Source organism: Pecten maximus, chromosome 6 (assembly GCF_902652985.1).
Source record: "Pecten maximus chromosome 6, xPecMax1.1, whole genome shotgun sequence".
Taxonomy (NCBI): domain Eukaryota; kingdom Metazoa; phylum Mollusca; class Bivalvia; order Pectinida; family Pectinidae; genus Pecten; species Pecten maximus.
This window is the reverse complement of record NC_047020.1, coordinates 1,244,519-1,261,236: the sequence shown is the minus strand read 5'-3', so window position 1 is coordinate 1,261,236 and position 16,718 is coordinate 1,244,519. Positions and strand designations below refer to the sequence as shown.

General features: G+C 39.7%; 1 protein-coding gene across 1 annotated transcript; it reads right to left on the bottom strand.

Annotated features, from left to right (window-relative positions):
- Positions 1-2,076: 2,076 nt before the first annotated feature.
- Positions 2,077-5,579, bottom strand: LOC117329937 (stress protein DDR48-like). Its single transcript, XM_033888168.1, has 8 exons — positions 5,497-5,579; positions 5,204-5,389; positions 4,255-4,605; positions 3,929-3,982; positions 3,413-3,598; positions 2,951-3,070; positions 2,357-2,674; positions 2,077-2,179 (listed from the first exon to the last, which is right to left on the bottom strand). The coding sequence occupies exons 1-8, from the start codon at positions 5,577-5,579 to the stop codon at positions 2,077-2,079; spliced, it is 1,401 nt and encodes a 466-aa protein (XP_033744059.1).
- Positions 5,580-16,718: the final 11,139 nt, after the last annotated feature.

Sequence of the window (16,718 nt, the reverse complement as noted above, 5' to 3'; positions counted from 1 at the left end):
GTAAAATTACAGTTTCGTTTTACGTCGATATTTTCCTGACATTTTTTTTATCGGTAACAGTCACATGACATCAATAATATGCTGCCTGTGTACTCCACAACTAACTAATCATTGCTATTAACTTATATATAATTACTGTTTATTACATACTTTAGAAATTCGTGAAACCTGTATACAGTAAAACATAACACACAAAACGTAGTACAAGGAATGAAGAATGGATGTACATTACAAAGGTGTTGTGGTATAAGATAAACAGTATCAAGTGTTGTGGTATAAGATAAACATTATAAAGTGTTGTGGTATAAGATAAACAATATAAAGTGTTGTGGTATAAGATAAACAATATAAAGTGTTGTGGTATACGATAAACAGTATAAAGTGTTGTGGTATAAGATAAACAATATAAAGTGTTGTGGTATAAGATAAACAGTATAAAGTGTTGTGGTATAAGATAAACAATATAAAGTGTTGTGGTATAAGATAAACAATATAAAGTGTTGTGGTATAAGATAAACAGTATTAGGTGTTGTGGTATAAGATAAACAGTGTAAAGTATTGTGGTATAAGATAAACAATATAAAGTGTTGTGGTATAAGATAAACAGTATAACGTGTTGTGGTATAAGATAAACAGTATAAAGTGTTGTGGTATAAGATAAACAGTATAAAGTGTTGTGGTATGATATATACAGTATAAAGTGTTGTGGTATAAGATAAACAGTATAAAGTGTTGTGGTATAAGATAAACAGTATAAAGTGTTGTGGTATAAGGTCGACAGTATAAGGTTTTGTGGTATAAGATAAACAGTATATAGTGTTGTGGTATAAGATAAACCTTATAAAAACAATATCAGGTGTTTGGCATAAGAAAAACAATAGAAAGTGTTGTCTTACACAACTAAGAATACCTAGTTGTTATCTTAAGTAGCAATTTCTCTAAATCTATTTGAACGAGCTTTACAGGGCTAACATTTCACTACTGCCAGCACTGATAGCGATTGAGCTCCTGGACGATCAGGTTGTTGTGCTGGATTGGAGTCTTGATGATTTGTTGTCATGGTAATGGTTTTCTTTTACTAACAAAAGAATTCCAAAACATGCATGTCGTGCATGTTGTGTAGCAATTATCGGTAGGGAGTCTTACAAATAGCGTGCGTAATCTTTCTGTCGTAAACACACAAGCTATTAAAATTTCAATTTTCCTTTCTGATTCGTAAAAGACAATTCAAAAGTTCAATTTTGATAATGTTACAGGTGCTTTATTACATGCAAAGAAAAGAGAAATTGCCATAGAAAGGTCATCTTTCCGGCGCCATATTGTTAACAAATGAATAGATCCTTCATTGTTTCTGGAGGGGGTGGATAAGAATGGTCGGCTGCCACTAAGAACTACAAATAAACATCTGATTGTGTCATCGGAGTCCCGAGGGAGTTCCAACATAGAATTGCCGGAGGTTTTTAATTCTTTATCGTCGATCTATAAATAGTTATTGAGGTAATTGCTTTGTGAATTTGTATGAGGCAGTGAGAGAAAAGGTCAGAGAACAACAGCATGAAGAATTACAACTCGCTACATCACATAGTGCCATGGATGTGGTGTTAGGAGCGCGCACGGAAGCCTCTGTTCCGTAATGATATGAGCAGAGGCTGTGAATCTGTTGGCAGCTTTGCCTGGTGAAGTAGCTGCCTGGCCTAGGAGAGTAAGGCCTTCTTACTTTAGAATGCAATTATATTTTTTTTCTAAAAAAAAATCCAAGCTCATTTAGAAATTTGTTTCCAATGCTTTCTCGTTCAATTTCAACGTAATTATCACCCTTTAAGATAATTTGTAGTGCTTCCAAGTGTGCGTATAATAGTAATTCTAATCTAGGATCATACATCGCAGAGAAAAGGTTTTCGATGCGTAACTACAAGTAGAAGGAGACGTTCGTGTCCTGATAATTCATGTCACTGTAAACATACGTGTCCTGGTGGTTCATGTCACTGTTAACATACGTGTCCTGGTGGTTCATGTCACTGTAAACATACGTGTCCTGGTGGTTCATGTCACTGCTAACATACGTGTCCTGGTGGTTCATGTCCTAACATACGTGTCCTGGTGGTTCATGTCACTGTTAACGTACGTGTCCTGGTGGTTCATGTCACTGTTAACGTACGTGTCCTGGTGGTTCATGTCACTGTTAACATACGTGTCCTGGTGGTTCTTGTTATTGTTAACGTACGTGTCCTGGTGGTTCATGTCACTGTTAACATACGTGTCCTGGTGGTTCATGTCACTGTTAACATATGTGTCCTGGTGGTTCATGTCACTGTTAACATACGTGTCCTGGTGGTTCATGTCACTGTTAACATACGTGTCCTGGTGGTTCATGTCACTGTAAACATGCGTGTCCTGGTGGTTCATGTCACTGTTAACATACGTGTCCTGGTGGTTCATGTCACTGTAAACATACGTGTCCTGGTGGTTCATGTCACTGTAAACATACGTGTCCTGGTGGTTCATGTCACTGTTAACATACGTGTCCTGGTGGTTCATGTCACTGTAAACATACGTGTCTTGGTGGTTCATGTTACTGCTAGCATACGTGTCCTGGTGGTTCATGTCACTGTTAATATACGTGTCCTGGTGGTTCATGTCACTGTTAACGTACGTGTCCTGGTGGTTCATGTCACTGTTAACATACGTGTCCTGGTGGTTCATGTCACTGTTAACATACGTGTCCTGGTGGTTCATGTCACTGTTAATATACGTGTCCTGGTGGTTCATGTCACTGTTAACGTACGTGTCCTGGTGGTTCATGTCACTGTTAACATACGTGTCCTGGTGGTTCATGTCACTGTTAACATACGTGTCCTGGTGGTTCATGTCACTGTTAACATACGTGTCCTGGTGGTTCATGTCACTGTTAACATACGTGTCCTGGTGGTTCGTGTCACTGTTAACATACGTGTCCTGGTGGTTCGTGTCACTGCTAACATACGTGTCCTGGTGGTTCGTGTTACTGTTAACATACGTGTCCTGGTGGTTCATGTCACTGTTAACATGCATGTCCTGGTGGTTCATGTCACTGTTAACATACGTGTCCTGGTGGTTCATGTCACTGTTAACATACGTGTCCTGGTGGTTCATGTCACTGTTAACATACGTGTCCTGGTGGTTCATGTCACTGTTAACATACGTGTCCTGGTGGTTCATGTCACTGTTAACATACGTGTCCTGGTGGATCATGTCACTGTTAACATACGTGTCCTGGTGGTTCATGTCACTGTTAACATACGTGTCCTGGTGGTTCATGTCACTGTTAACATACGTGTCCTGGTGGTTCATGTCACTGTTAACATACGTGTCCTGGTGGATCATGTCACTGTTAACATACGTGTCCTGGTGGTTCATGTCACTGTTAACATACATGTCCTGGTGGTTCATGTCACCTTTAACATATATGTCCTGGTGGTTCGTGTTACGGTTAACATACGTGTCGTGGTGGTTCATGTCACTTTTAACATACGTGTCCTGGTGGTTCATGTCACTGTTAACATACGTGTCCTGGTGGTTCATGTCACTGTAAACATACGTGTCCTGGTGGTTCATGTCACTGTAAACATACGTGTCCTGGTGGTTCATGTCACTGTTAACATACGTGTCCTGGTGGTTCATGTCACTGTTAACATACGTGTCCTGGTGGTTCATGTCCTAACATACGTGTCCTGGTGGTTCATGTCACTGTTAACATACGTGTCCTGGTGGTTCTTGTCACTGTTAACACACGTGTCCTGGTGGTTCATGTCCTAACATACGTGTCCTGGTGGTTCATGTCACTGTTAACATACGTGTCCTGGTGGTTCATGTCCTAACATACGTGTCCTGGTGGTTCATGTCACTGTTAACATACGTGTCCTGGTGGTTCATGTCACTGTTAACATACGTGTCCTGGTGGTTCATGTCACTGTCAACATACATGTCCTGGTGGTTCATGTCACTGTTAACATACGTGTCCTGGTGGTTCATGTCCTAACATACGTGTCCTGGTGGTTCATGTCACTGTTAACGTACGTGTCCTGGTGGTTCATGTCACTGTTAACGTACGTGTCCTGGTGGTTCATGTCACTGTTAACATACGTGTCCTGGTGGTTCTTGTTATTGTTAACGTACGTGTCCTGGTGGTTCATGTCACTGTTAACATACGTGTCCTGGTGGTTCATGTCACTGTTAACATATGTGTCCTGGTGGTTCATGTCACTGTTAACATACGTGTCCTGGTGGTTCATGTCACTGTTAATATACGTGTCCTGGTGGTTCATGTCACTGTAAACATGCGTGTCCTGGTGGTTCATGTCACTGTTAACATACGTGTCCTGGTGGTTCATGTCACTGTAAACATACGTGTCCTGGTGGTTCATGTCACTGTAAACATACGTGTCCTGGTGGTTCATGTCACTGTTAACATACGTGTCCTGGTGGTTCATGTCACTGTAAACATACGTGTCTTGGTGGTTCATGTTACTGCTAGCATACGTGTCCTGGTGGTTCATGTCACTGTTAATATACGTGTCCTGGTGGTTCATGTCACTGTTAACGTACGTGTCCTGGTGGTTCATGTCACTGTTAACATACGTGTCCTGGTGGTTCATGTCACTGTTAACATACGTGTCCTGGTGGTTCATGTCACTGTTAACATACGTGTCCTGGTGGTTCATGTCACTGTTAACATACGTGTCCTGGTGGTTCGTGTCACTGTTAACATACGTGTCCTGGTGGTTCGTGTCACTGCTAACATACGTGTCCTGGTGGTTTGTTAACATACGTGTCCTGGTGGTTCATGTCACTGTTAACATGCATGTCCTGGTGGTTCATGTCACTGTTAACATACGTGTCCTGGTGGTTCATGTCACTGTTAACATACGTGTCCTGGTGGTTCATGTCACTGTTAACATACGTGTCCTGGTGGTTCATGTCACTGTTAACATACGTGTCCTGGTGGTTCATGTCACTGTTAACATACGTGTCCTGGTGGATCATGTCACTGTTAACATACGTGTCCTGGTGGTTCATGTCACTGTTAACATACGTGTCCTGGTGGTTCATGTCACTGTTAACATACGTGTCCTGGTGGTTCATGTCACTGTTAACATACGTGTCCTGGTGGATCATGTCACTGTTAACATACGTGTCCTGGTGGTTCATGTCACTGTTAACATACATGTCCTGGTGGTTCATGTCACCTTTAACATATATGTCCTGGTGGTTCGTGTTACGGTTAACATACGTGTCGTGGTGGTTCATGTCACTTTTAACATACGTGTCCTGGTGGTTCATGTCACTGTTAACATACGTGTCCTGGTGGTTCATGTCACTGTAAACATACGTGTCCTGGTGGTTCATGTCACTGTAAACATACGTGTCCTGGTGGTTCATGTCACTGTTAACATACGTGTCCTGGTGGTTCATGTCACTGTTAACATACGTGTCCTGGTGGATCATGTCCTAACATACGTGTCCTGGTGGTTCATGTCACTGTTAACATACGTGTCCTGGTGGTTCTTGTCACTGTTAACACACGTGTCCTGGTGGTTCATGTCCTAACATACGTGTCCTGGTGGTTCATGTCACTGTTAACATACGTGTCCTGGTGGTTCATGTCCTAACATACGTGTCCTGGTGGTTCATGTCACTGTTAACATACGTGTCCTGGTGGTTCATGTCACTGTTAACATACGTGTCCTGGTGGTTCATGTCACTGTCAACATACATGTCCTGGTGGTTCATGTCACTGTTAACATACGTGTCCTGGTGGTTCATGTCACTGTTAACATACGTGTCCTGGCGGTTCATGCCATTGTTAACATACGTGTCCTGGTGGTTTTTGTCATTGTTAATATATTTAACATACGGGTTGTTGTGTTGTATGTATCCCTTGGTTTATATAGACAGGTTGTTGTGTTTTATTTATCCTCTGGTTTATATAGACAGGTTGTTGTGTTGTATGTATCCTCTGGTTTACATAGACAGGTTGTTGTGTTGTATTTATCCTCTGGTTTACATAGACAGGTTGTTGTGTTGTATTTATCCTCTGGTTTATATACACAGGTTGTTGTGTTGTATTTATCCTCTTGTTTATATAGACAGGTTGTTGTGTTGTATGTATCCTCTGGTTTATATAGACAAGTTGTTGTGTTGTATTTATCCTCTGGTTTATATAGACAGGTTGTTGTGTTGTATTTATCCTCTTGTTTATATAGACAGGTTGTTGTGTTGTATGTATCCTCTGGTTGATAAGGACAGGTTGTTGTTTTGTATATATCCTCTGGTGTATATAGACAGGTTGTTGTGTTGTATTTATCCTCTGGTTTATATAGACAGGTTGTTGTGTTGTATGTATCCTCTGGTTTATATAGACAGGTTGTTGTGTTGTATTTATCCTCTGGTTTATATAGACAGGTTGTTGTGTTGTATGTATCCTCTGGTTTATATAGACAGGTTGTTGTGTTGTATTTATCGTCTGGTTTATATAGACAGGTTGTTGTGTTGTATTTATCAGCTGGTTTATATAGACAGGTTGTTGTGGTTTATTTATCCTCTGGTTTATATAGACAGGTTGCTGTGGTTTATGTATCCTCTGGTTTATATAGACAGGTTTTTGTGTTGTATTTATCAGCTGGTTTATATAGACAGGTTGTTGTGTTGTATTTATCCTCTGGTTGATATAGACAGGTTGTTGTGTTTTATGTATCTTGTGGTTTATATAGACAGGTTGTTGTGTTGTATGTATCCTCTGGTTTATATAGACAGGTTGCTGTGTTGTATGTATCCTCTGGTTTATATAGACAGGTCGTTGTGTTGTATGTATCCTCTGGTTTATATAGACAGGTTGTTGTGTTGCATGTATCCTCTGGTTTATACAGACAGGTCGTTGTGTTGTATGTATCATCTGGTTTATATAGACATGTTGTTGTGTTGTATTTATCCTCTGGTTTATATAGACAGGTTGTTGTGTTGTATGTATCCTCTGGTTTATTAAGACAGGTTGTGTTGATTATATCTTGTGGTTTATATAGACAGGTTGTTGTGTTGTATATGTCTTCTGGTTTATATAGACAGGTCGTTGTGTTGTATTTATCCTCTGGTCTATATAGACAGGTTGTTGTGGTTTATGTATCCTCTGGTTTATATAGACAGGTTGTTGTGTTGTATGTATCCTCTGGTTTATATAGACAGGTTGTTGTGTTGTATTTATCCTCTGGTTTATATAGACAGGTTGTTGTGTTGTATGTATCCTCTGGTTTATAGAGACAGGTTGTTGTGTTGTATATATCCTCTGGTTGATATAGACAGGTTGTTGTGTTGTATGTATCCTCTGGTTGATATAGACAGGTTGCTGTGGTTTATGTATCCTCTGGTTTATATAGACAGGTTTTTGTGTTGTATTTATCAGCTGGTTTATATAGACAGGTTGTTGTGTTGTATTTATCCTCTGGTTGATATAGACAGGTTGTTGTGTTTTATGTATCTTGTGGTTTATATAGACAGGTTGTTGTGTTGTATGTATCCTCTGGTTTATATAGACAGGTTGCTGTGTTGTATGTATCCTCTGGTTTATATAGACAGGTCGTTGTGTTGTATGTATCCTCTGGTTTATATAGACAGGTTGCTGTGTTGCATGTATCCTCTGGTTTATACAGACAGGTCGTTGTGTTGTATGTATCATCTGGTTTATATAGACATGTTGTTGTGTTGTATTTATCCTCTGGTTTATATAGACAGGTTGTTGTGTTGTATGTATCCTCTGGTTTATTAAGACAGGTTGTGTTGATTATATCTTGTGGTTTATATAGACAGGTTGTTGTGTTGTATGTATCCTCTGGTTTATATAGACAGGTTGTTGTGTTGTATTTATCGTCTGGTTTATATAGACAGGTTGTTGTGTTGTATTTATCAGCTGGTTTATATAGACAGGTTGTTGTGGTTTATTTATCCTCTGGTTTATATAGACAGGTTGCTGTGGTTTATGTATCCTCTGGTTTATATAGACAGGTTTTTGTGTTGTATTTATCAGCTGGTTTATATAGACAGGTTGTTGTGTTGTATTTATCCTCTGGTTGATATAGACAGGTTGTTGTGTTTTATGTATCTTGTGGTTTATATAGACAGGTTGTTGTGTTGTATGTATCCTCTGGTTTATATAGACAGGTTGCTGTGTTGTATGTATCCTCTGGTTTATATAGACAGGTCGTTGTGTTGTATGTATCCTCTGGTTTATATAGACAGGTTGTTGTGTTGCATGTATCCTCTGGTTTATACAGACAGGTCGTTGTGTTGTATGTATCATCTGGTTTATATAGACATGTTGTTGTGTTGTATTTATCCTCTGGTTTATATAGACAGGTTGTTGTGTTGTATGTATCCTCTGGTTTATTAAGACAGGTTGTGTTGATTATATCTTGTGGTTTATATAGACAGGTTGTTGTGTTGTATATGTCTTCTGGTTTATATAGACAGGTCGTTGTGTTGTATTTATCCTCTGGTCTATATAGACAGGTTGTTGTGGTTTATGTATTCTCTGGTTTATATAGACAGGTTGTTGTCTTGTATTTATCCTCTGGTTTATATAGACAGGTTGTTGTGTTGTATGTATCCTCTGGTTTATATAGACAGGTCGTTGTGTTGTATGTATCATCTGGTTTATATAGACATGTTGTTGTGTTGTATTTATCCTCTGGTTTATATAGACAGGTTGTTGTGTTGTATGTATCCTCTGGTTTATTAAGACAGGTTGTGTTGATTATATCTTGTGGTTTATATAGACAGGTTGTTGTGTTGTATATGTCTTCTGGTTTATATAGACAGGTCGTTGTGTTGTATTTATCCTCTGGTCTATATAGACAGGTTGTTGTGGTTTATGTATTCTCTGGTTTATATAGACAGGTTGTTGTCTTGTATTTATCCTCTGGTTTATATAGACAGGTTGTTGTGTTGTATGTATCCTCTGGTTTATATAGACAGGTTGTTGTGTTGTATTTATCCTCTGGTTTATATAGACAGGTTGTTGTGTTGTATGTATCCTCTGGTTTATAGAGACAGGTTGTTGTGTTGTATATATCCTCTGGTTGATATAGACAGGTTGTTGTGTTGTATGTATCCTCTGGTTGATATAGACAGGTTGCTGTGGTTTATGTATCCTCTGGTTTATATAGACAGGTTTTTGTGTTGTATTTATCAGCTGGTTTATATAGACAGGTTGTTGTGTTGTATTTATCCTCTGGTTGATATAGACAGGTTGTTGTGTTTTATGTATCTTGTGGTTTATATAGACAGGTTGTTGTGTTGTATGTATCCTCTGGTTTATATAGACAGGTTGCTGTGTTGTATGTATCCTCTGGTTTATATAGACAGGTCGTTGTGTTGTATGTATCCTCTGGTTTATATAGACAGGTTGTTGTGTTGCATGTATCCTCTGGTTTATACAGACAGGTCGTTGTGTTGTATGTATCATCTGGTTTATATAGACATGTTGTTGTGTTGTATTTATCCTCTGGTTTATATAGACAGGTTGTTGTGTTGTATGTATCCTCTGGTTTATTAAGACAGGTTGTTGTGTTGTATGTATCCTCTGGTTTATATATACAGGTTGTTGTGTTGTATATATCCTCTGGTTGATATAGACAGGTTGTTGTGTTTTATGTATCTTGTGGTTTATATAGACAGGTTGTTGTGTTGTATGTATCCTCTGGTTTATATAGACAGGTTGCTGTGTTGTATGTATCCTCTGGTTTATATAGACAGGTCGTTGTGTTGTATGTATCCTCTGGTTTATATAGACAGGTTGTTGTGTTGCATGTATCCTCTGGTTTATACAGACAGGTCGTTGTGTTGTATGTATCATCTGGTTTATATAGACATGTTGTTGTGTTGTATTTATCCTCTGGTTTATATAGACAGGTTGTTGTGTTGTATGTATCCTCTGGTTTATTAAGACAGGTTGTTGTGTTGTATGTATCCTCTGGTTTATATATACAGGTTGTTGTGTTGTATATATCCTCTGGTTGATATAGACAGGTTGTTGTGTTGTATGTATCCTCTCGTTTATATAGAAAAATTGTTGTTGTATATGTTGTAGTTGATCTAAACAGCTTGTTGTCGTGTTTTGTGTATGCTCTGGTTTATTGAGACAGATTGTTGTGTATTTTGTATCATCCTGTTTATTTAGACAGCTTGTTGTCATGTTTTGTGTATGAATGTTCTGGTTTTTAGAAAGGTATATTGTCGTGTTGTATGTATTTGTCAATCACCCTGTGTTTTAATCATCGAGTACCGTCCAATATCGTTCTGTTAATTTGATAATGCAATCAGATTAACGACCTAGTTACATTTGTTCCAGGTGATGATAAGATAGGCCGCTTTATTAACTATAGAATTTTATTTCCCTCCCGCCATGTTATCGAGTATTTTTGCCTGGTGTTCATCAGTCGTAATTTTCCTTTAGGGATTGACAATATTCATATAGAACTTGCGGGACACATTCTGGGAATTACTATTCCCTTTTATGTCTCGTGAAATCCGTACAATATGTCTCCGTGCGGTGTAATTAACAGGCGAACACTGCCGCTTAGTTTCAGTACACATTTCCTGTTCCCGCTAGGAACTGTAAATACCGGATTTATGAGTCCCAAGGTCTCGTGAAGGTCACGTCAAGGTCACATCATTCAAAACGGAATTTACAGTTATACGAATTCGATTGAAGGACCCGGATGTACTTTCAAGCCCTTGGCAGAGGAAACCTGTTTTTACTGCCTCGTCTCTCCTTGTAAATTAACGCTGAAAGTTATCTATAGAATGCATTAGAACCTGATTAGGTAACATGCGCTTAGAACGATCTCCTGATATAAACTTTGGGCAAGGAGTTGGTACAGTGTACAGTAATTTGGCACGATAACAGGCGCTCTTTCTCATCCTCTTACTTACTTAACAGACACTTGTAAATCAATCTATTTTGATTACTGTCGGAAGTTTTAACAATTGTTGATAGATAGTCTCGATAACAGACCGTGTAACACATACCTATCATCAACACCTGCAACAAACAGTGTTTATATGACAACAGTTATTGTGACCCTTCCTTGTGTAACCCTTTGTCTACTGTACAACGCGGCATTTACAGATAACACTCACTTGAACACGTCATTACTCTCGCCGATACTAGCCAATCAAAAACAACAAATGTCTGACCGACACCCGTCCTTTTCTTTGATTGGTGGACTGAGACAACCTTTGTAGCCAATTGATTTGAGGATAGAAACGCACGTATTGGAGACCTACACAGTCCATGTTATGGTAGTGGTATTTAATGAGAAGTGTTGGAGACCTACAGTCCATGTTATGGTAGTGGTATTTGATGAGAAGTGTTGGGGACCTACACAATCCATGTTATGGTAGTGGTATTTATGAAATGTGTTGGGGACCTACACAATCCATGTTATGGTAGTGGTATTTGATAAGAAGTGTTGGAGACCTACACAGTCCATGTTATGGTAGTGGTATCTAATGCGAAGTGTTGGAGACCTACACAGTCCATATTATGGTAGTGGTATTTGATGAAAAGTGTTGGAGACCTACACAGTCCATGTTATGGTAGTGGTATATGATGAGAAGTGTTGGAGACCTACACAGTCCATATTATGGTAGTGGTATTTGATGAGAAGTGTTGGAGACCTACACAGTCCATGTTATGGTAGTGGTATTTGATGAGAAGTGTTGGAGACCTACACAGTCCATGTTATGGTAGTGGTATTTATAAGAAGTGTTGGAGACCTACACAGTCCATGTTATGGTAGTGGTATTTATGAGAAGTGTTGGAGACCTACACAGTCCATGTTATGGTAGTGGTATTTAGTGAGAAGTGTTGGAGACCTACACAGTCCATGTTATGGTAGTGGTATTTAATGAGAAGTGTTGGAGACCTACACAGTCCATGTTATGGTAGTGGTATTTGATGAGAAGTGTTGGAGACCTACACAGTCCATGTTATGGTAGTGGTATTTATGAGAAGTGTTGGAGACCTACACAGTCCATGTTATGGTAGTGGTATTTGATGAGAAGTGTTGGAGACCTACACAGTCCATGTTATGGTAGTGGTATTTATAAGAAGTGTTGGAGACCTACACAATCCATGTTATGGTAGTGGTATTGATGAGAAGTGTTGGAGACCTACACAGTCCATGTTATGGTAGTGGTATATGAGAAGTGTTGGAGACCTACACAGTCCATGTTATGGTAGTGGTATTGATGAGAAGTGTTGGAGACCTACACAGTCCATGTTATGGTAGTGGTATTGATGAGAAGTGTTGGGGACCTACACAGTCCATGTTATGGTAGTGGTATTTGATGAGAAGTGTTGGAGACCTACACAGTCCATGTTATGGTAGTGGTATTGATGAGAAGTGTTGGTGACCTACACAGTCCATGTTATGGTAGTGGTATTGATGAGAAGTGTTGGAGACCTACACAGTCCATGTTATGGTAGTGGTATATGAGAAGTGTTGGAGACCTACACAGTCCATGTTATGGTAGTGGTATTGATAAGAAGTGTTGGAGACCTACACAGTCCATGTTATGGTAGTGGTATTTATGAGAAGTGTTGGAGACCTACACAGTCCATGTTATGGTAGTGGTATTTAATGAGAAGTGTTGGGGACCTACACAGTCCATGTTATGGTAGTGGTATTTGATGAGAAGTGTTGGAGACCTACACAATCCATGTTATGGTAATGGTATTGATGAGAAGTGTTGGGGACCTACACAGTCCATGTTATGGTAGTGGTATTTAATGAGAAGTGTTGGGGACCTACACAGTCCATGTTATGGTAGTGGTATTTATAAGAAGTGTTGGGGACCTACACAGTCCATGTTATGGTAGTGGTATTTAATGAGAAGTGTTGGAGACCTACACAATCCATGTTATGGTAGTGGTATTGATAAGAAGTGTTGGAGACCTACACAGTCCATGTTATGGTAGTGGTATTTAATGAGAAGTGTTGGAGACCTACACAGTCCATGTTATGGTAGTGGTATTGATGAGAAGTGTTAGGGACATACACAGTCCATGCTATGGTAGTGGTATTTGATGAGAAGTGTTGGAGACCTACACAGTCCATGTTATGGTAGTGGTATTTGATGAGAAGTGTTGGGGACCTACACAGTCCATGTTATGGTAGTGGTATTTGATGAGAAGTGTTGGAGACCTACACAGTCCATGTTATGTTAGTGGTATTTATAAGAAGTGTTGGAGACCTACACAGTCCATGTAATGGTAGTGGTATTTATAAGAAGTGTTGGGGACCTACACAGTCCATGTTATGGTAGTGGTATTGATGAGAAGTGTTGGGGACCTACACAGTCCATGTTATGGTAGTGGTATTTAATGAGAAGTGTTGGAGACCTACACAGTCCATGTTATGGTAGTGGTATTGATGAGAAGTGTTGGGGACCTACACAGACCATGTTATGGTAGTGGTATTTATAAGAAGTGTTGGAGATCTACACAGTCCATGTTATGGTAGTGGTATTGATGAGAAGTGTTGGAGATCTACACAGTCCATGTTATGGTAGTGGTATTTAATGAGAAGTGTAATAGACCTACACAGTCCATGTTATGGTAGTGGTATTGATGAGAAGTGTTGGAGACCTACACAGTTCATGTTATGATAGTGGTATTTATAAGAAGTGTTGGGGACCTACACAGTCCATGTTATGGTAGTGGTATTGATAAGAAGTGTTGGAGACCTACACAGTCCATGTTATGGTAGTGGTATTTAATGAGAAGTGTTGGAGACCTACACAGTCCATGTTATGGTAGTGGTATATAAGAAGTGTTGGAGATCTACACAGTCCATGTTATGGTAGTGGTATTGAATGAGAAGTGTTGGAGACCTACACAGTCCATGTTATTTTAGTGGTATTTAATGAGAAGTGTCGGAGACCTACACAGTCCATGTTATGGTAGTGGTATTGATAAGAAGTGTTGGAGACCTACACAGTCCATGTTATGGTAGTGGTATTGATAAGAAGTGTTGGAGACCTACACAGTCCATGTTATGGTAGTGGTATTTATGAGAAGTGTTAGGGACCTACACAGTCCATGTTATGGTAGTGGTATTTGATGAGAAGTGTTGGAGACCTACACAGTCCATGTTATGGTAGTGGTATTGATGAGAAGTGTTGGAGACCTACACAGTCCATGTTATGGTAGTGGTATTTAATGAGAAGTGTAATAGACCTACACAGTCCTTGTTATGGTAGTGGTATTTAATGAGAAGTGTTGGAGACCTACACAGTCCATGTTATGGTAGTGGTATTTAATGAGAAGTGTTGGAGACCTACACAGTCCATGTTATGGTAGTGGTATTTATGAGAAGTGTTGGGGACCTACACAGTCCATGTTATGGTAGTGGTATTGATAAGAAGTGTTGGAGACCTACACAGTCCATGTTATGGTAGTGGTATTGATAAGAAGTGTTGGAGACCTACACAGTCCATGTTATGGTAGTGGTATTTATGAGAAGTGTTAGGGACCTACACAGTCCATGTTATGGTAGTGGTATTTGATGAGAAGTGTTGGAGACCTACACAGTCCATGTTATGGTAGTGGTATTGATGAGAAGTGTTGGAGACCTACACAGTCCATGTTATGGTAGTGGTATTTATGAGAAGTGTTGGAGACCTACACAGTCCATGTTATGGTAGTGGTATTTATGAGAAGTGTTGGAGACCTACACAGTCCATGTTATGGTAGTGGTATTTATGAGAAGTGTTGGAGACCTACACAGTCCATGTTATGGTAGTGGTATTTAATGAGAAGTGTTGGGGACCTACACAGTCCATGTTATGGTAGTGGTATTGATAAGAAGTGTTGGAGACCTACACAGTCCATGTTATGGTAGTGGTATTGATGAGAAGTGTTGGAGACCTACACAGTCCATGTTATGGTAGTGGTATTGATGAGAAGTGTTGGAGACCTACACAGTCCATGTTATGGTAGTGGTATTGATGAGAAGTGTTGGGGACCTACACAGTCCATGTTATGGTAGTGGTATTTAATGAGAAGTGTTGGAGACCTACACAGTCCATGTTATGGTAGTGGTATTTGATGAGAAGTGTTGGAGACCTACACAGTCCATGTTATGGTAGTGGTATTTGATGAGAAGTGTTGGAGACCTACACAGTCCATGTTATGGTAGTGGTATTGATAAGAAGTGTTGGGGACCTACACAGTCCATGTTATGGTAGTGGTATTTGATGAGAAGTGTTGGAGACCTACACAGTCCATGTTATGGTAGTGGTATTGATAAGAAGTGTTGGAGACCTACACAGTCCATGTTATGGTAGTGGTATTTAATGAGAAGTGTTGGAGACCTACACAGTCCATGTTATGGTAGTGGTATTTATGAGAAGTGTTGGAGACCTACACAGTCCATGTTATGGTAGTGGTATTTAATGAGAAGTGTTGGAGACCTACACAGTCCATGTTATGGTAGTGGTATTGATAAGAAGTGTTGGGGACCTACACAGTCCATGTTATGGTAGTGGTATTGATAAGAAGTGTTGGGGACCTACACAGTCCATGTTATGGTAGTGGTATTAATGAGAAGTGTTGGGGACCTACACAGTCCATGTTATGGTAGTGGTATTGATGAGAAGTGTTGGAGACCTACACAGTCCATGTTATGGTAGTGGTATTGATAAGAAGTGTTGGGGACCTACACAGTCCATGTTATGGTAGTGGTATTTGATGAGAAGTGTTGGAGACCTACACAGTCCATGTTATGGTAATGGTATTGATGAGAAGTGTTGGGGACCTACACAGTCCATGTTATGGTAGTGGTATTTAATGAGAAGTGTTGGGGACCTACACAGTCCATGTTATGGTAGTGGTATTTAATGAGAAGTGTTGGAGACCTACACAGTCCATGTTATGGTAGTGGTATTGATAAGAAGTGTTGGAGACCTACACAGTCCATGTTATGGTAGTGGTATTTAATGAGAAGTGTTGGAGACCTACACAGTCCATGTTATGGTAGTGGTATTGATGAGAAGTGTTAGGGACCTACACAGTCCATGTTATGGTAGTGGTATTTGATGAGAAGTGTTGGAGACCTACACAATAAATGTTATGGTAGTGGTATTGATAAGAAGTGTTGGAGACCTACACAGTCCATGTTATGGTAGTGGTATTGATGAGAAGTGTTGGGGACCTACACAGTCCATGTTATGGTAGTGGTATTTAATGAGAAGTGTTGGGGACCTACACAGTCCATGTTATGGTAGTGGTATTTAATGAGAAGTGTTGGAGACCTACACAATCCATGTTATGGTAGTGGTATTGATAAGAAGTGTTGGAGACCTACACAGTCCATGTTATGGTAGTGGTATTTAATGAGAAGTGTTGGAGACCTACACAGTCCATGTTATGGTAGTGGTATTGATGAGAAGTGTTAGGGACCTACACAGTCCATGTTATGGTAGTGGTATTTGATGAGAAGTGTTGGAGACCTACACAGTCCATGTTATGGTAGTGGTATTGATAAGAAGTGTTGGAGACCTACACAGTCCATGTTATGGTAGTGGTATTTGATGAGAAGTGTTGGGGACCTACACAGTCCATGTTATGGTAGTGGTATTGATGAGAAGTGTTGGGGACCTACACAGTCCATGTTATGGTAGTG

Coding starts and splice junctions, on each gene's coding strand:
- LOC117329937 (XM_033888168.1), bottom strand. CDS start 5,579: ATGAACCACCAGGACACGTGTGTTAACAGTGACAAGAACCACCAGGAC. Junction 3,599..3,928: donor GACATGAACCACCAGGACAC/GTATGTTAACAG, acceptor GTATGTTTACAG/TGACATGAACCACCAGGACA. Junction 2,180..2,356: donor GACATGAACCACCAGGACAC/GTATGTTAACAG, acceptor GTATGTTAACAG/TGACATGAACCACCAGGACA.